Source organism: Poecilia reticulata, chromosome 16 (genome assembly GCF_904066995.2).
Source record: "Poecilia reticulata chromosome 16, P_reticulata-male-v2, whole genome shotgun sequence".
Classification (NCBI taxonomy): domain Eukaryota; kingdom Metazoa; phylum Chordata; class Actinopteri; order Cyprinodontiformes; family Poeciliidae; genus Poecilia; species Poecilia reticulata.
The window spans coordinates 15,755,587-15,774,771 of record NC_088845.1 but is presented as its reverse complement, the minus strand read 5'-3'; the positions used below and the strand labels follow the sequence as shown (position 1 = coordinate 15,774,771).

Sequence of the window (19,185 nt, the reverse complement as noted above, 5' to 3'; positions counted from 1 at the left end):
GGGTCCAGAGCACCCTGGAGTTTTATTGAAGAATCCCTATATATCCAGCTGCTGTCATCTTACCTTCTACAGGGACTTAATGCCAATACATTTTCTCCAGCAGGCAAATATTCCCACAGCCTGATATTACCAACAGGCTTTGCTGTTGCAGATCAATCCAGAAGGAGACTGCAAAAAACTGTACCAGCAGGAGAACAATCCTAAATACTCAGGAAGAGCTGGAATCAAATCCAGACCTAAATTCAGTTGAAATTATGTGGCGAGACTTGGAATTGTTGGAAAAAAGGGTCTCCGTCCAGTCTAATGATATTGATGAATTTCAATTGTAAAAAAAAAAAAATGCATCCTTTTCCATGTCACAATGATACCAGTTGTGGCGTTGTGTTGGTCCGTCACATAAAATTTTATCAAAATGGACATTTGTGATTGTAACAGTCAAAGCTGATGGTAAAATATTCAAGGGTTGCTAGTAATAGACAGAAGAAAAGAAAATGTGCGCATTTTAAGCTCTGATGGCATAATGGAGTGTGGAGTCAATCAAAAACATTTTACAACTATGAAGAAAGTTGAAAGACATTTCTAAGGAAAGAATCTTAAAAAAAGAGAATGAATTTTTTTATGCAGTATTTTTCTGTTTTTGCTTTTAAGTACCTAAAATCTGAGTCTATAGAAGCAAAAGGGCTGGCTGCAATACTGGTCTTTCACGAAGGACAGGCTAACTGCTGCTCGTTCCGTTTTACTGCAGACGCGGTGCCGGATTCTGTCGCCATGGCACCCACGCCTCCTCCTCCTCCTCCCCAGCATCAGCACCACCTTTGTGACTGTGCTCGCGCGAGCTGCCGCATCTCCCGAGCTGTCTGCACGTTCGGCGTGCCGTGTCATCACGCATGCGGAGCAGCTTTTCGGTTTGCAAACACTATTATTTACCCAAGTGTCGGAAGAGGGATGCAGAGAGAACAAATTCGGGTTAATAAAGATGAGCATGGATAGAGCGATACACTATACGTGCGCGTGATCTATAAGTGACGGCTGTGTGAGGCTTGGTGGGAAGCAGAGAGGTAAACACACTCACACACAGAGAGAGAGAGAGAGAGAGAGAGAGAAACACACGCTCACACTAACACACGGACTGTACGGGATGCCCGCGTGACTGCAGGGAGGAAAGAAGCGGAGGAGAAAGATGGGGTCTTGGTGGACCACAGCAAAAGCTCATAAATTAAGTTATTTTTATTTATTTTTTTATCCGATATATCGTCCGATCCACCTGGCTGCTATTTTAAGACAGTTAGCAAATCTATGCTCAGATATTTCTCCTCATCTCTAAGTCGCCATAATTAGCCTCTGCTTCCCGGACGGACCGATATCATCTCCTCATCCTTTTACTGCTGTTTCCTCCTGTAGGATGATAATGAGCTGTAAGGTCGCCAGGTAGGGAGCGCACAAGTCGGGACGCCTTCCCTCATGACCGGGCGCACGCATGTCACCTCTGCTGCACGGAGCGCAAAACAGCGAGCGATCGTTGGCCGCTTTCTTTGGGACGGTTCGAGAACCTGCGGCCTGCTCGGGGCTCCGGTTATACCGCAATGCCACACGGGCCGAGATGAGGGAGAGGCTGAGGAGAGCCGGCGGGGAGGAGAAGGAGGAGGAGGACGCGTCTGCAAGCCGCAAATGATTTGAAAAGGGAGGATTTAAAACAAGCCGAGCCGAGTCGATGTTTTACTCGGCTGTAAAGTTGTGTTTTACTCGGACTGAACAGGAAAGTGGCACAAGGTGTACTCTGCGCTGCATGGACTGAGAGTACGCTGCGTCGACTCTAACTGTCTCAGCAGCAGCAGCAGCAGCAGCAGAGCTCAAACGTCAAGTGGGGTGAGTGCTGTGGTTGTGTAGAGGGGCTGCTCGATTCTCAGCTTTCTGCTGATCAAGCTCTTGGACTCACTGACCGACCGGTCTGGACATTACACTGGAACCACTGCACCTGCCAGGGGGTCAGCTTGATGCATGAATTGTAACACCGTTATGCCAGCATTTACACCAGTTCCTCCTCTGCTCTTCTGTGTTTCTGCCTACACAGTTTGTTATATGAACTCAGTGCACAAGTAAACATCTTCCCAACCTCCTCACACACACACACACACACACACACACACACACACACACACACACACACACACACACACACACACACACACACACCCACACACACACACACACACACACACGCACACACACACACACACACGCGCGCACAGAGACAAGCCAACCATGCCTTCACCTTCAGACTCCAGCAGCGTGGCTTCTGCCTCTGGATCTCGCGGTTGGTCTGACAGTCGCAGAGGCATGTCAGGCAGGGGGCCCGGTGGGGCCCGTCTGCTGCTCTACCTGGGTTTGTGCCACCTGGGGCTGGGAGCCATGGTTCTGGCCTTCTCTTTCACCAGCATGGCCTTCACCTCATCCGCACGCGTCCGGCAGTCCTGTCCATTCTGGGCTGGCTTCTTTGTGAGTATGACTGTAGCCAAAGCTTGTTAAACGAAACCAAGCTGACTGTAAGTTGTGCGTGTTTTATGTTTGCATTTGTCACCAGGTGGTGGCATCAGGGATAGTGGGAATAATCTCATGGAGGAGGCCTCTAACACTGGTGGTATGTTTTTCCCTGCATTTAAACAACTTTTCATCATAACTGGGGGGGAAGAGTATTCAAACTTCTGGGAGTATTTCCCATTTTTTTCACATTACAAGCACCCAAAGGAGAACATGATCACAGAAGCAACAGAGATCCTGTGTGTGTGTGTGTGTGTGTGTGTGTGTGTGTGTGTGTGTGTGTGTGCGTGTGTGTGTGTGTGTGTGTGTGTGTGTGTGTGTGTGTGCGTGTGTGTGTGTGTGTGTGTGTGTGTGTGTGTGTGTGTGTGTGTGTGCGTGTGTGTGCGTGTGTTTGCGTGTGTGTGTGTGTGTGTGTGTGCGTGTGTGCGTGTGTGTGTGTGTGTGTTGACAGGGAAAATATTATGCTACACAAAATGTTATGTGTGAATAAATGAGGCAGCATAGAGACACGCAAGCTTGTCAGAGTCAACTGAAGAAAGATTGAGCTAATTAAAGGACAATCATGTTTTTAGGAAAATACAGGGAAAACTAACAAAGACTTTAAGGGTGAGCATGAGAGTGATTGACAGCGCTAAGACCCTCCCCCTGATTCTGATGGTTTCTGACTGAATGGTGTATTTCTGCAGCTACCACAGGAAGAAGGCGAAGGGGCTCAATTTTTCTTAAATATTATTGATCTTATACTGTCACGACATAATGATAACTTTTTTTTTTTTTAAATTCATAAAAGCTACACACTACAGCTATAAATATGGTGCATAATTTATTAACTCGTTATGCAGGATAATTAATCCAGTTTAGAAACCATTACAACGATTTGAAATGCGTAATGTTTTAGTAGGACACTCTACCAAAGTGTCAGTTTAAGCTTTATAATATTGAAAAAAATAACACGCAGCCTTACTGCAAACATTCGGGATTCTTTCTTCACCTTTCCACTGACTGTTTCATCCTCTTTGTAATACAAACAGTGAAATCTGGTTTTGTGTCCTTTAGCGTCATCTGTTCTCCTTGCCTGGTCGCAGGGAGTTTTAATAACCCGCTCTAAATTAAGCATGGCCTCCGCATCCCTCCACAGGTGTCACTGTTCATGTTGCTGTCTGCAGTGTGTGTGATCCTCAGCCTGGCCGGCTCAATGCTCTCCTGTCAGAACGCACAGATGGTCAAGTCAATGCACAACTGCCAGGTATGTCAGAACTGCCGTCTTCCTTGTGCTGAAATGTCCTTTCAAGCAGATGCATTAGGAATGAGCCAGGAATAATTTGAATAATGTGAAAGAGCTCCAATCGGTGTATTACTGTGATTCACTCTGTATGATAATGTGTGTAGGTGGAGAATGGTCTCTGTGTGTGCTGTGCAGGCACTCAAGCCTGCTCCATGGTGGATGAGGATACCTTGGTTCTGTCCCAGAATGGTGAATGTCACTCAGTCAAACATCAGCTAAAGGTAAGCACTGTACGCTGCACATTTATTCCTGGCAAAAGTGTGTGTGTGTTGGGGGGAAAGCTTAAAATAAAAATATTTATTCCAGCATAAAAATAGACTGCGCTTTAGTCTTATATAATATATGAAAAATATTGGACCTCGTAGTGAGACGGATATTTTTTGCAAACTTTCTCTGGATCATCGGGAATATTGGAGCCTCTTCTATGTTCTCTTAACCTCTGCTCACCCAGGAGTGAGTTTTGTGCTCTGTCTCTTAATATTTCAAAGATGTCCCAGTCGATCACGGTTTCCTCCGACTGAAACTGACAGTTCCAGTTAAACTCCCAGTAGCGTTTGAGATGTTGGGGAAGAAATCATTTTTTCCCCATCTTGGTGCAGCTTTGCTTGTCACAGTTTTTGTTTCAAACTTACTTGTTGATCTCACTGACTATATAGACAAGTAATTTTTTTGTAGCATAATTGTAATTTCATGCTCTCTCGCCTTTCCAATTTTTAAGCTTGACTGAGAGAAATGATCCTATGCATAATGTCTATCGCATCATAACAATATCCTATGGAAACAGAAAGACATGAATTACTTATTAGGAAAGTTTAAACAAGTGTCTTTTTAACATTCTTTAACAAATTAAACATTGAATTTATAAAACATTTTCAGTGTTAACTACAAATTATTTATTATGGGGGTATTTACTCATCTTTAACAATGTTCCAAAACTTGTTTAGCACCCTACAAAATTGCCCTGACATAGGCAACATATGTGAGCATAAAGTGTTACATTTTAAATGTTATATAGCAGACGAATTACCCAAAAAATGTTTGAGTTGAGTTTTTTGTGAATGCCTTTTTCTGTGCAGGACCTCCTGTTCAGTGCGTGTGGTCTCAGCATTCTCTCCACCATCATTTGTACGCTGTCCACTGTGACTTGCAGTATCCACATATTCTCCTTGGATCTCGTGCACCTGGTGAGCGCGCCGACGCAGCACATTTCATTTAAGTGGCTGATCGTTTTTTTTTTACGATGCAGCAGAGTCACATCTAGAATTCAAAGTATCAGTTTTAAACACAAACGAAACCTTAATGCATCCTCTGTGGTTACCGCTCAGCTCGCCCCTCATCGCTCCCGCTCAGTCAACCCAGAATGCACCACTCCGCAAGACGCCTTCCTGACCAACATCATGGACTTTGAGGAGTTTGTGCCCCCCATTCCTCCTCCTCCCTACTACCCCCCTGAATACACATGCAGCTCAGAGACAGACGCTCAGAGGTGCTACAGTGCTTTTGTGATATTATCAATCTGTGTGTTCTGTAATAGCCATCGTGTTTATAATGTAACACACACTTTTAAAGAATGATTAACGTGTTTGCATCAACATCCAGCATCACCTATAATGGCTCCATGGAGAGTCCTGTCCCTTTGTACCCCACTGACTGCCCTCCTCCCTATGAAGCCGTGATGGGCCAAAGAGCTGCAAGCCAGGTGAGCTGCTGGGTACACGCAGTACCATTGGACATTTGCTCATAATTACTCCTACTTCGGATATTTAGAGAAGAAAACATTACCTAATTTTGATAAGAACAAAAGTTAGCAGATGAAATTAATTTAAATAACAGGGATGCTGGTGCATGAAAGAGCAACGAATGAGCTTTGATCAATCTTCACAGTAGCTTTGAAGGAATTACCCCAGTACTTTCTGCAACTTTCTTGAAACTAACTGGGTACTTTCCAGCAACTTACTAGATACTTCCCTGGAACCTATAGTGAACTAACCAGACACTTTCCTGGAATGTCCCTGGAACTCAAAGACTTACCAGGTACATTCCTATAAATTATAATATACTCTCATAGAACTTACCAGGTACTTTCCAGAACTTTTTTTAAGCTTACTGGTTACTTTTTTTAGGAATGTATCCGGTACTTTATTACATTTATTAGATAATTTTCAGAACTTTGTCTTGTAATTTACTGAGTATTTCACAGGATCTTCCCTGGAATCTATTTGTCACTTTGTAGGAACTTGTAAGGCAACTTCAGGAACTTACTTGGGACTTTAAAAAAATTTATGTACTTTCCTGAACCTGCAGTGTACTTTCCTAAAACATGGGAAAGTGCCATGTAAAATCCTTGAAGATACGTCTTAAGTCGCTTCCATATAAAAACCCACTTTCTGAAAGTGTCCAGTGAGTTATACAAAATACCTACAAGACAAAAATGTTGGGAACCACAAACTCCCTGGTTTAAACATGCAGAAAACAATGATTTAAGACTAAAAATTGGAAGTAATTGGATTTGGCCTGTTTAGATTTAGTTTTAGAAATGAATGATAATCCATCCATCCATCCATTTTCTTGCACCCTTTTTCCCTCAGTGGGGTCGGGAGGGGTGCTGGTGCCCATCTCCAGCCGACGTTTCGGGCGAGAGGCGGGGTCACCCTGGACAGGTCGCCAGTCTGTCGCAGGGCAACACAGAGACACACAGGACACACAACCATGCACACACACACTCATACCTAGGGCCAATTTGGAGAGGCCAATTAACCTGACAGTCATGTTTTTGGACTGTGGGAGGAAACCGGAGTACCCGGAGAAAACCCACCATGGCCGGGAATCGAACCCAGAACCTTCTTGCTGCAAGGCAACAACTCTACCAACTGCACCACTGTGCAGCCCCCGAATGAATGATAATCCATTTACTTCTTATACCGATTAAGATGAACAACAATTTTCTCCCCCAAAAAAGCTCATAAGACAAAAAAAAACTGAGACGCAATCATGTGAGACTGAATTTCACAAATGAAGTGAAAATAATAATATTTTTTGCTCAATTAAAATAATGTTTTATCCATTAGCTTTTAGGAAAATGGTACATTTAAATATTCAGAATAACAGAGATGTGATTGGCAGTGCTAAGCTTCTATACGTCATTCTGCAGCATCTTTCTTCATTTTGTGTAATACATCCTTTGACTGTCCTGATCCTTGTCTCTTGTGATTGTCAAGGCAACCGTGTTTGATGCCCATGGTACTGAGCTGTCTGGAGAGAGAGGGACCTCTACAGCCTTTAGCGGAGAAGGTGCAAAAACAGTCCATCCATGTCTGTCTGTCACGTTGAAGTGTGTAGAATATAGGTAAATCGAGTCGTGTAGTTGCATTGAAGATGTAAATGAAGACAAAAAGTCCAAGAAAAATAGTGGAAGCTCATAATAAACTAGAAATGGCTCTTTTGCTGTTTTGATATTCAAACAGCAACCAATAAAAATCCCAAATCAAAACCAATAGAAGCACAAGATTACATTGCTCTCATGCAGTGGGAACAGGAAGTTTTCAGACCCCTTTAAAATTTTTGGTAACACTTTATTTGAAGGGGGTGAAGAAGACTGACATGACACTGTCATAAACATGACATAACACCTGTCATGAACATGAATAAGCCTTCATGAATATTTATGACTGTTGTCATAAAGCGTCATTCATTAAATTATGACACTTTTAATACAAAGTTGACATTATTCAAAATGTCTTTGTCATGACAACTTGACATTAACCAAGAAATCATTACTGATATAAATTTGTTATAAAAATATTACTGATTGCACTTTAAAAATTAGGTATCTTTATGTTCTTAAAGGTAAAGTTTAAACAGTAATGATTTCTTGGTTAATGTCAAGTTGTCATAATAAAGACATTTTGAATAATATCAACTTTGTATAAAGTCTCATAATTTACCGAATGACACTTTATGACAACATAAAGTGTTGTCATAAAGTGACAACCTCCAACCTCCAGGTTGGAGGTTTTGCCTCCAACCTGGAAGATTGGAGGCAAAACTAAACTGTATCACCATTAAGAATTTAACCCACCAAAACCCAAAGCCCCAGTTCTATGAGGAGAAGTAACCACAGAGCATGACGCTGCCACCACCATGTTTTACTATGGATGTCATGATAATGCGCAGTATTGTTTTTGTGTCAACTTTTTAACTTTTTGGAGTCGTTGTCCAACACTTCTAGTTTGGTTTTATTGGACAATGACCATAGCACATTCTCCTACAATTTCAAAATGAGCTAGATGGTTTTTCTAAGGAAAATGCTTCTGCTCCATTTCCTAGACATCAAACCACCAAGCAGCCAAGCCTCATTAAAACCAATTAAACTCAAGAACATCATCTCAGATGTGGGATGGGGAAATCAGAAGCAGGCAGGGCTGGCCACTGGTTCTGCATTTTCACCATTAGTAGATGACTCTCCTCATTGTGCTGTGGAATATAAATAATAATGTGTAACATTATGTTTCTGTATAACCCCAATGTAAAATGTGCCTTTAACTTCTTTAGCTAACAGTTGGAAATGTGAGATATTACCGTACTTTTGGTTTAGGACAATTTAAAAATGAAGCATAAAGCTGCTTCAGTAATAGTACACACTATGACTGGAATTTAGCATTTTTTCTTAACTGGGAATGTTATTTAAGGTAGTGGCTACTAATATTTAGAAATTAATTTAGTGTTAAATTATTTAATATATCACCACTCAAAAATAAATATGAAGATTTAGATTAAATCTGCAGTTTTATGTAGATACATTTGAGAAATTAACTGAACATTCTAGGGTTTTCCTGAATAATAAAGAAAAAAATATTTATTTTTCTTGTTAGTATCTATGGATAGTGGTTCTCTGTTAATGTCAGAGATTGTGGACATCCCAGATGATTCCTCCCCGTCTGAAGACTCCTGTTTGCTGGAGGTTGGGATAAGGAGCCATGGGGGCAACAGGACCTGTGCTGACAGGGGCGACGGCTTCTTCCGCAGTCCACATTGTCAAACACCAGAGAGTCCACTGGCAGGAGGGCCCAGGGCAAGACGGTTCCTCAGAGGGGAACGGTCTAATTCCTGCTCCTCGCCTAGCACAGCTACCAATACATACAGGTGAGAAAAAGCTCCAAAAAGTTACAATTCCTCCTTAAGTTTTGAGGAGAAATTTTAACTCTCCCAGTCCGTTTTCCAGGTCTCCTGTGCTGCACCGCCAGGCTGTGTTAGCTAGCAGCTGTTCCCAGCTGGAAGCAATAGGAAACTCTCCAAATCAACAGCAACGTTTCATCCCAGAGATTCAGGTGAACCTCACCGACCCCTCAAACCAGGAAGCTGCCCCGGCCTCATCTGTTCCCCCTCCATCGTCTTCCTCAGCCTGTGAGCACGGGAACGGACTGCTCCCTCCTCACGGGACCCTTTACCTCCGACGAAGGGCTGAGAGAAGTGACAAACATGGAGGGACCGTTAGAAGACAGAGTGAAGGCTTTTTACGCCTTATGCGGTCGCACAGTGAGCCAGGCCTCGGCTCTTCAACAGACACAGGTGAGGCGAGGATTAACGAGAAAACATTTACTCCAGTTTTACAGTGATGACAAAAATATGCTTTTCTTTTCCCCTTTTTTGTTCCAGTTGACTTTGGGTCCGGAGGCAGCAAGGCTTCTACAGACACAGGTAAGAGCTTATATCCAGAGGAAAATCTCCTGTTCTACCACATCCTAAAGGTGCCCTATTGGATCAGGTTCTGGCAGCTGTGGAGGCCACAGTCGTTGTCATGTTCAAAGCAGGTTGAGATGATTTGACCTTGGTAACATGAGATGGATCCATGCTTTCATGTTATTTATGGTAAATTCTGACTCCACCATCTGAATGTCACAGCTGAAATTGAGACTCATCAGACCAGAGGATGTTTTTTCAATCTGTTATTATCTGATTTTTGCGAGCTTATGTGAATTATAGCCTCAGTTTCCTGTTCTTAGCTAACAGTAGTGGCAACTGGTGTGGTCCTCTGCTGCTGCATCTTCCCACTTTACTTTGACCTGTGATACAAATAAGACTCTTCTTCTCCATACATTTCCTGCCCAGTGGTTGTTTTTTTTCTTTTCCGGACCATTTTCTGATGGTTTTGAGTGAAACTCCTACTCTATCAGTTTCTGAAATCCTCAGACCAGACCATCTGGCGTCAACAACCACGCAACGTTTAAAGTCTCTCATGTTCACTTTGAATCATAAGTCAAAGTGAACTTGACTTGTTCAGTTCACTTTGCTTTTTGTAAGTTTATTAATCTTACAAAAACACTTTGATTAAACAGACACTCTTCTTAATGTCTTCATAATCTCTTCTTACCACTGCTTAGGATACCTTCCTGACTATAAGTAAAAAAAAAAAAGATCTTGTATTAAACACACAGTCTTAAAGTTGAGGGAAGAGACAAATCTTTTGGCGTAATTTGGCACTGAGTCACAGCTACGTAATTGGTTGTTTCATCAATTGCCTTAACAAGCAATTGAACTGGTGTACCTAGTAAATATGAAGGCGCGTGCGCGCTCTCATTGTAGAACGTAACACTTACAATTTCTGTCCTTTTTCGACTTCAAAGCTCCGTCTTCCGAAGCGTGTTTGTTGCCTCGCTCTTCTGTGGCTCCTCCTTCTGCTCTGCCAAGTAAAGGTGGGATTAAGACAGCAGCCACAGGTGTGCAAATCCCCCCTAAACCTGCACCCACCTCACCTATACGTATACCTAAAGACTGCCACCGCTCTCTAGGAGACCTGAAGGTAAATCAGGTATCACTTAGGTACCAAAAATGAAGAAAAAAAAAAAACAAAAATAACTCCAAGCTCTGACATTTTTTTCTTTTCTTGCTTTATTTATTTTTTTTTAAGGTTACCCGAGGTCTGGTGGCTCGCTTCCTGCAGCGCTCCAAGCGTAACCTGGGGCCACCCTCTGAGCATGCTGGGAGTACAGGACAGGGGCCAAAGAGGAGAAGTGGAGTTGAGACGGCTGGCTCTGACCACCTGTCTTCTGAGCAAGTATGACACCCAAACTCCAACCCATTTTCAGAACTTATTCAGCATCTCCAGCCTCCAGATCATCTTCAGCTTTATTAAATTACCTCCAGGTGTCGCGGACCCCTTGGAGCACCTGCCGCGGACACCCTAACGCTCACTCCCATCACCCTCACCGCCGGGGACATCACCACTCCCATAGCGACAGTAGACACAACCGGCACTACAGCAGTCGAGCGCCAGAAGGGATCCACCTGCGCAGCTGCGGAGATCTGAGCTCCTCCACTTCGTCGTTGCGTCGATTGATGGCGCCTCATGCGCCTCACGGGTCATCTGGAGCTCTCTATTCAGAGTCTGCGCTGTGACGAGGAAAGGAGGGCGAAGGAGGAAAGAGGAAGACAAGACAGCACGATTTTGGCAAAAGTGAAAACATTCAGAATTCTTTTTCTCTTCGTCGCCTCCATTTCCAGAGGTCAGCTGTGAAAACGGCTTTACTTCAGAGGTGCTTCTGATGGACTGAACGTCAGCGCAGAGCTCCGGCTTTCTTTACGAACAAGAAGAACAATGATCAGAAGAGAATGACCATTTACAGTACAATTGCATCTTTTTTTTTTCTACATCGCTGTTAGACCACTTCTTTGCTCAGGTGACGAGATTGAGGAAATCCTTATTTTTGTCTTCCATATATATTAAGAGAAATACCACCAAAAGCAGTCAGCTGAATACAGTGTCTCTCAAAAGTATTCATACCTGGGACTCCAAGAATTCTTTTTTCCTCAGATGAAAGTCTGAAGAGTATAGTGTACACTATTAATCAGTGCCTCTAAGTTGCACTTTGTAGGTCCGCCTTTTACCGAAATTGCAGCTTCCCCACTGATTGTTGCAAAGTTGCCCAAGTTTAGTCAAATTGGATGGGGAGAGTTTGTGAAATCCTGCCAACGCTTCCTATGTTTGAGGCCTTCGCAGAACAAAACATAGATAATGTTTGATGATTGTGGATAAATAAACTGTTGGCTTAACAGTGTTAAGGTTTTCTGGCCTTGGGTTTATAGAAATGATAAATTACACATAAGAAATTATCTATCCAGCTACTGGAACAAAATTAAACATGTTTGAAAAAAATAACAAATTGGCCTATATGTGTTGTTTTGGCAAATAAACACGTAGCAGTCGTTTCTTAATGACTTTACCAGAATGTCCTAATGCCCCCTAAAACATTTTCTTCTGCTGTAAACAACAGACAACACCAAATAAACCTATTGTCATGGACAGCCTTAATGCATGGCATTAGAAGGCGATTCAGTTGTTTTTTTTGTTCTTTCAAACTCATTCTTGTGAACAGTGATGCTGCTATAATGATAAATTTACAATATATCGTTCAGCTCTACTTACTGCTGACTTACGTTGAACTCTTTTCACTGATGAAATGACTTCTGAAGGCAAACAGTTGAACTGCACTCTAATTAGGGGTATAACTACAACTGTACAACACATTTTTCAGATGTTTATTTGTAAGAAAGTTTGGAAGCCATGCATCGTTTACCTCCTACGTCACAATCATGCACTAGTTAGTCTCGGGTCTGTCACATAATAGTCACAGAAGATTCATAAAATTTCATGTCGTAACAAGACAAAATATAAAAAATGTAAGTGGGGTGTGAATACTTTTGGAAGCCTCTGTTTAATGTACCATAAGATGCACCAGTGAGTTTGCACTTGAGGACAAATGCTGTTACAAAAAAGATCCTAAATCAGCTTTATTTTACTCTTCCCTCCCACCCGCTCTTTATTTTAAGAGTTATTTTTCGCCAATTTGGCAGCGTTCGCCTAAACAAAGCAACCAGCATTCCTTATAGAGACACCAATGGCCACCACAGACATGACTCCAGTGGTTGAATTGTACCACGGTGCGTGATATGCACACAAAAAGGTGCATGTTTTTTGCCACAGCTGCAATACTGCGGGAACCTTGTGCATTTGATTCTGCCTGTCCGCGTAACTAAGTAACAATTGCTCCGAATGTCTTTATCTGCATGTTTGCTTCTTTATTCTGTTTCTCCTCCCGCACACAGGACCTGCAATGCAGCCACTTGAAATGTTGGTTGAGGTCAGGGACAAAGTCACCTGCCAGGTGGCTCCACACGCGCCTCTGGACCTTGGCTACAGGAGGACGATTCTTGTCAGATGCGAACTGCTTTGAGAGGCTCTTGCAGTAAATGTTTCATGAAGTTCTGAATACGCACTGTGTGTTGTTACATTTCGGCTGTACAGTGGTTGTTTAAAGATGATTAAATGAAAAAGAAAAAAAACTCTAGAAGTGTATAAACACATTTATATCAGACTGGATTTTTAAGCTGGATACACTGACGTCAGCGAAGGCACATTTTGGAAACGTACAAGTATGCATCTACACTAGCAAACACAAAAACACAGACACACTCGGAAAGGCAATGGGATTTGTTTCTACCTCCTGTCTTGCATTAAATTTTATTCATTTAAAGAGACATCTGTATTGCAGGCCCACCTGGCTAAAACCTTTCACTCTGAATGATAAATGTACACTAAATATGACACTTATTTGAAATTTAAATGCAGTGTGGATAGAAAAGCTTTTACTGCAAGTTATGTACTTAAATATATGAAATAAATAATAGAAATAAAAAATAAAAAGTTGCTGTTGTTTAAGTGTTATGAAAGATAGTAATTTTTAAGACACCTGCAGTGAAACTCATGTTTGTCCCATTTATAGGTATATTCAGAAGTTCACATATGCTCACCATGGTCATGGTGAACGGCTTTACAGTCAGACGAAACACAGTTACTTAATTTGTATCTTTGGACAAATTAAGGAGAGGCGTTCAGTTCTTTAAATCATTGAAGAGCATGGTGGTGGCTGCATCATGCTGAGGGTCTGTTTCGCTGCCTGTAGTGCTGATGCATTTTACAACGCAGGTGGAATAATATAGAAGCAGAACCTAGTTGGCTGAAAAATTGCTTAGGGACAGATAAATCCGACTAATGTTGAGTTTCTAGAATGGTTCTGATCGCAGTACTTGCCAGGTCTGTGTTAAATGGTGTTTTAGCAAATAGAAGTGTAGGAGTGTCTGTATGCACAATTCTGACCCTGTGTATCAGAAAACACAGAAAACAAATTCAAATGAAGCATGCCATTCTTGTTTTTAAAGAATCCTCTAAGTCAACTCTGAAAAAAGATGAGTACAAGACAAACCTTAAAGCTGAAATATAATGACATTCCTGCCCAAACGTCTGACCAGAGCTGTAGGAGATTGTACACTAATATTTAAAATGTGGCATGGTCAAAGTCAGATTTAAGAAAAAAATTCAAACTAATATTCAAGTTTAAGAAGAAGTTACAGGATTTTATATATATATATATATATATATATATATATATATATATATATATATATATATATATATATATATATATATATATAAAACTTAAGGTTTAATTTTCTTTTCTTTTTTTTTTTTTTGCTTCGTCACTCTCGGTTAAAAACATCACAGATTTGTAGAGAAATGATGTAAAATCACTCTGCAATTTTACTGGTTGCTATTTTACTTCTTTATTTCACCTGTGCAATAAATGCTTGATTTAATCTGACCACTCCACTTAAGCTCCGCCCATATTTAGGTCCTATTGGTTGATCACCACAAGATCCCATCCTGGTTCGATGCGAGCAGCCAATGAAAACGTCTAATGTCAGATGAAGCCTTTTCTTACCTCGCCCATATGCAAGGGACGCTGGGACATTTAGTTCCGATAATTCCAGATAAAAACTGCTAGGGTGAGGTAATGAACTACAATCTCCATATCCTGGTTTGAAGAAGCGTTCAAAGACCTCCGTTTGTCTGCGAGAAGGAGATAAAAGCTGATTTTTATTCATCTATACGGCGCAGTTTGGAATAAGAGATCAAAGATATTATGGTATGTAAAGATATATAATCAAACGAAGCATTAGGTTATACAATACATTGCATGATAACAGATTAAAAGCTGAAAGCTAACCATCTACTAAATCCCATAGTTCATAGCGACGCAGTTTGACAATGCTGAAGTTAGCTTTAGATTTGTTACTTTCGATTTAAAGGTATATTTCCCTCCTTCATGGAACTTTAAAATATTTCAAATTAAAAATTGATAACACGTAAACTTGCCAAATTCATATAGGATTGATGTAGATTAAGTATGTGTACTTTAAAATGTAACTTGTGAAGTTTGCTCCTTTCTTGATTTGTAAAATAAAATATATATATTTAATACTATTCTGGGTTTTATATAAAATATTTATACAATGATTTTACAGATCACATGCTGTATTTTAAATAATCCACAATGTTAGTAAGATAGTAGAGTCCTGAATAAATATCTCTAAACGTGGTGCTTTTTGAGCATTAATTTATTTTTAGTCGGGGGGGGATGAAATTACCCTTTATATGTAGCGGAAGTTACAAATCAGAGGCTTACTTCGTTGTCTTGAAAATTTAAACTTCAAGCGACAATTCTCTTTACCACGGTCCTTCTGTGTTGTTCGTACGAGATTATAAATCTAGCAAGCTTGGCTTTTCGCGTGGACTGAAACGAGTTTCTAACGTCATGTTGCCGCTAAAACTACACATCGACGGACTCCAATAAGTTTGCCCCTGAAGTGAATTTGCTCCAGAATGAGATGCCTGCTGCTGAGCTGTGCATTTAATGCACCTAAAACCATCCGGGCCATGTCGTTGGTTGCGTCTCCGTTCAGTTTTAAAAGTCGGGCATTTATGCTATCTGCCTCCTATTTGCAGGGGGATAGCGTTTGCAACGGGACACACAGCAAAAAGGCGTTGCTGTCGGACCCTCAGCTGTTTGATGCCAAGTTTGAGGAGCTGGTGACAGAGCTGACCGAGAGGGACTTCCAGGATCCTGGGCTGGTGGACGCCTTGAACAGGCTGAGAGAGGCATGGATTTATTTATCATCACTTTGTGAGCTTCGCTGCAAATCCAGTAGTTTTGATTTGGTCTAATTATCCACTTTCTGCTTTAGATTTTGGATTACAATGTTCCTGGAGGCAAGAAGAACAGAGGTTTGTCTGTAATTGGCTCCCTGAGAGAGCTTCTTCCGCCGTCCCAGCTCAGTCAGGATGCTGTGCAGAAAGCTCTGTTGGTCGGCTGGTGCATAGAGATGGTAAGGAATTGAAGTCTAATACTTTGAAATTAGCCAGTGCCTTTGCTGTATTTAATTATCACATATTCCCCAATAAAATGCATACAAGTATTTCGTCATGATGAGACAAAATTTGAAAACATCTAGGGATAAAAACTGCAAAGCAGTGTAGTTTGAGCTCTTTGTAAAATCTTGTTTCTCTGACACAGGGTGTTACTGTGCGCTGCCATCACTAGCCTCAGCATTGTCACTCTGTTTCTTACAGCTTCAAGCATTTTTCCTCATGGCAGATGACATCATGGACGCATCTGTGACCCGGAGAGGACAGCCCTGCTGGTACAAGAGGGTGAGCGCTCAAGTCATTCAAAAAAAACAAAAAAAGACAATGGATGCTAAAATGTATTTTTGTTATGTATTTATTTACGCATAAGTAAATATTCTCTTCTTCCTCTTTTAAGACTGGAATAGGCCTGGATGCAATAAATGACTCCTTTCTTGTGGAGGCATCAATATATAGACTCCTTCGAAGACAATGCAGGGGTCAGCCCTATTACGTCCATTTACTGGAGCTTTTTAATGAGGTACGTCTGAGTCCCTGGAGAGAAGCAGCATTGTGGTGGGCTGTGTGTGTTGGGTGGGATGTGTCCGCTCCAAGACTCCAAACTTTCTGTTGCTGATCGTATCTGCTAAGAAGATCTTTTTTTTGCAATTTGTACGTTAAAATGTGTGTTAAGTTTAAAAGCGATAAGCCTGCTTATCTCTTTGAGAAAAGTAAATTAATATTTTTCCTCTAAAAAATTCTGTTCTTTATTATTATTATCTTTTTGTGTTTCAGACCACCTTCCAGACTGAACTTGGTCAGACACTGGACCTCATTACGGCTCCACCTGGTCACATTGACCTGAACAGGTTTACCATGGAAAGGTAATAACAGAAGAAAATATCTTAAATGATAGATTTAAATGTGCAGTTTATCAGAGTAAAAAAAATAAAAAAATTTTTTTTTCTTCATTCCAGGTATAAAGCAATTGTGAAATACAAGACTGCCTTTTATTCGTTTTACCTCCCAGTGGCCTCTGCAATGTACATGGTGAGTATGTTTGTATTGTTAACCACAATGCTAATTAAGATTGTTTACTGGGAAGAAGTTAAAGACTGCAGAGTTGTTTCTTTGGGAAAGATAAGCCAGCACAGCTTGCCCATGTAAAGTAATGAAAGCATGCAGCAGGTTTCTCTTACATGCTGCACCTTCATTCCTGCAGGCAGGGATTGACAGCGAAGAGGAACACAGTAATGCCAAGCACATCTTACTGGAGATGGGAGAGTTTTTCCAAATACAGGTAGTTGGTTATTAATATTATCGGTTTTCTCACTGTTTAAATAACATGCTGACATGTCTGCTGTGAAGGTAAACCATTTATACGTTTTATTCCGCAGGATGACTACTTGGATTGTTATGGTGACCCGGCTGTGACTGGAAAGATTGGGACAGACATCCAGGACAACAAATGCAGCTGGTTGGTGGTGAAAGCTCTAGAAGTGATGACTCCTGAGCAGAGATCAGTTCTAGAGGTGAGGTTTGTTATGCAGCATTCCCATTTGAGCAAAAAATCTTCTTCATAACGACCTAATCTATGGGTCAAAGTTTAACTCCAATGCAAAAACGTCCGATTACGATTTGTTTCCTTGCATGGATGTCGTCTCCAACAAAAAATAAAGTTGTTTTTGAAGGCAAATCAAGAAATTAGCCTTCATTCACAGATTGAAAATGCCAGTTTCCCTATTTCAGCCATTTTCTGGCTGGTAATAATGATGTTCCACAAAGATACCCATCTCATTGCATGTCCTGTCCGTTTTCTGTTTCCTCTTGTTTACTTTCAGGAGGTCGATGGTTTACTAAAAACTTTCCATTGCAGCTGATATAATCCGGCTGTTCTTAAGGAATATTCTTCAAACGTTATTGTGCTAACAACCATTCTGTGTTGGAGTTCTGTGGAAATACAGTTAGATCTGAAGACTCGTGGGATTTCTTGTTTCCCTTTGAGCCACTGCACATCTCGCAATGAAGAAAACCCCCATTTTTATAGTTTGGCAGGTGTTTATTCCAGCTGTCTGTGAAGCAGCTTTAGGTTAATTTGCACCAGTTCAGACCACCTTCATCTCGACAGCATTTCGTCATCCTCTGAAACATTTTCCAATACTGGAGTATACTGGATCTTTTTTGTGGCTCCCCCTAAAGGGTTTCTCTGTGATGTAGGTCTGGGGTTTCTGATGGACTCATAAGGTTAATTTTGTGTGTTTCTTTTTATTTTCACGCAACGCATTTTCCACTGAATGGCATCAAGAGCTGATGTTTTCGCATTCTCTTTAGGCTTGCTATGGGCGCAAGGATGAAGCCAGCGTGGCGAAGGTCAAAGAGCTGTACAACGCCCTACAAATGCCAAAACTGTATCACACATATGAAGAGGAGAGCTACCAGCGGCTGCAGAAGCTCATCTCTCGGCACGCTCAGAACCTTCCTCACTCAATATTCCTCAACTTCGCCAAGAAGATTTACAAGAGGAACAAGTGAGGGATGGAGCATCACAGGAAAGAACTTGGAACTAGGATGTTAAAATCACAAGGGAGACGTTTCAGACCGGTCGGAACTGAACATAAGTATTTAAGTAGGTTTTCAGTGAGTTATGAATGTCAGGGAACAGGGTTAAAGGCAGTGGAAAGGGCATATTTACCCCACAAAAGTCTCAACGTAGGTATTGTTTATATTTTGACAATAATGTCGAATAAAGAGTTGTACTTTATTTCTGCTTGGGAATGATGTGTCTCCTGGGAGATTGTTTCCTAAAACCTTTTTATAGTATTTTTATGAAATACCCAATTGTCTCAATGTGATTGCACCTAATAAATTATTTACAATCCGTCTCTTATGCGTCCTTTTTCTGGGCAAGAATAATGGACACCAAATACACTTGCTGAGCAAGTGAAAGATATTGTTATACACCCATAAATAATGGTCTGGTTTGGTGCACATGGTGACCAGTAAAGGATTGTCACTTAATCTGCATCTTATTTTATCAATCACACAGACATTTTACCCCTTTTTAAAAAACCTTATTAATCCCAGTCAGAAATTCAGTTGCGGTTGGACCAGTTTATATCGAGAA

At 41.3% G+C, this 19,185-nt stretch overlaps 2 protein-coding genes across 5 annotated transcripts; both read left to right on the top strand.

The window, feature by feature from the left end:
* Positions 1-826: 826 nt before the first annotated feature.
* On the top strand, positions 827-13,526 carry fam189b (family with sequence similarity 189 member B). Of its 3 annotated transcripts, XM_081597211.1 has the most exons (15): positions 828-1,058; positions 1,402-2,496; positions 2,582-2,638; positions 3,677-3,784; positions 3,928-4,044; positions 4,900-5,007; positions 5,149-5,309; positions 5,423-5,522; positions 7,042-7,114; positions 8,695-8,965; positions 9,045-9,391; positions 9,479-9,520; positions 10,447-10,622; positions 10,731-10,877; positions 10,967-13,526. In XM_081597211.1, exons 2-15 carry the CDS (start codon positions 2,263-2,265, stop codon positions 11,216-11,218), a joined length of 2,193 nt encoding a protein of 730 aa, XP_081453337.1. In that variant the 5' UTR covers positions 828-1,058; positions 1,402-2,262; the 3' UTR covers positions 11,219-13,526. The 3 variants fall into 3 exon arrangements, with proteins under 3 accessions (XP_081453338.1, XP_081453337.1, XP_081453336.1); XM_081597212.1 differs by having other exon boundaries at positions 827-2,496; positions 8,746-8,965; XM_081597210.1 differs by having other exon boundaries at positions 828-2,496.
* Positions 13,527-14,611: 1,085 nt separating this feature from the next.
* On the top strand, positions 14,612-18,943 carry fdps (farnesyl diphosphate synthase (farnesyl pyrophosphate synthetase, dimethylallyltranstransferase, geranyltranstransferase)). Of its 2 annotated transcripts, XM_008431754.2 has the most exons (10): positions 14,612-14,802; positions 15,663-15,815; positions 15,902-16,042; positions 16,287-16,367; positions 16,480-16,602; positions 16,857-16,945; positions 17,039-17,111; positions 17,284-17,361; positions 17,459-17,593; positions 18,393-18,943. In XM_008431754.2, exons 1-10 carry the CDS (start codon positions 14,800-14,802, stop codon positions 18,591-18,593), a joined length of 1,077 nt encoding a protein of 358 aa, XP_008429976.1. In that variant the 5' UTR covers positions 14,612-14,799; the 3' UTR covers positions 18,594-18,943. The 2 variants fall into 2 exon arrangements, with proteins under 2 accessions (XP_008429976.1, XP_008429975.1); XM_008431753.3 differs by lacking the exon at positions 14,612-14,802 and having other exon boundaries at positions 15,335-15,815.
* The last annotated feature ends 242 nt before the right edge of the window (positions 18,944-19,185 follow it).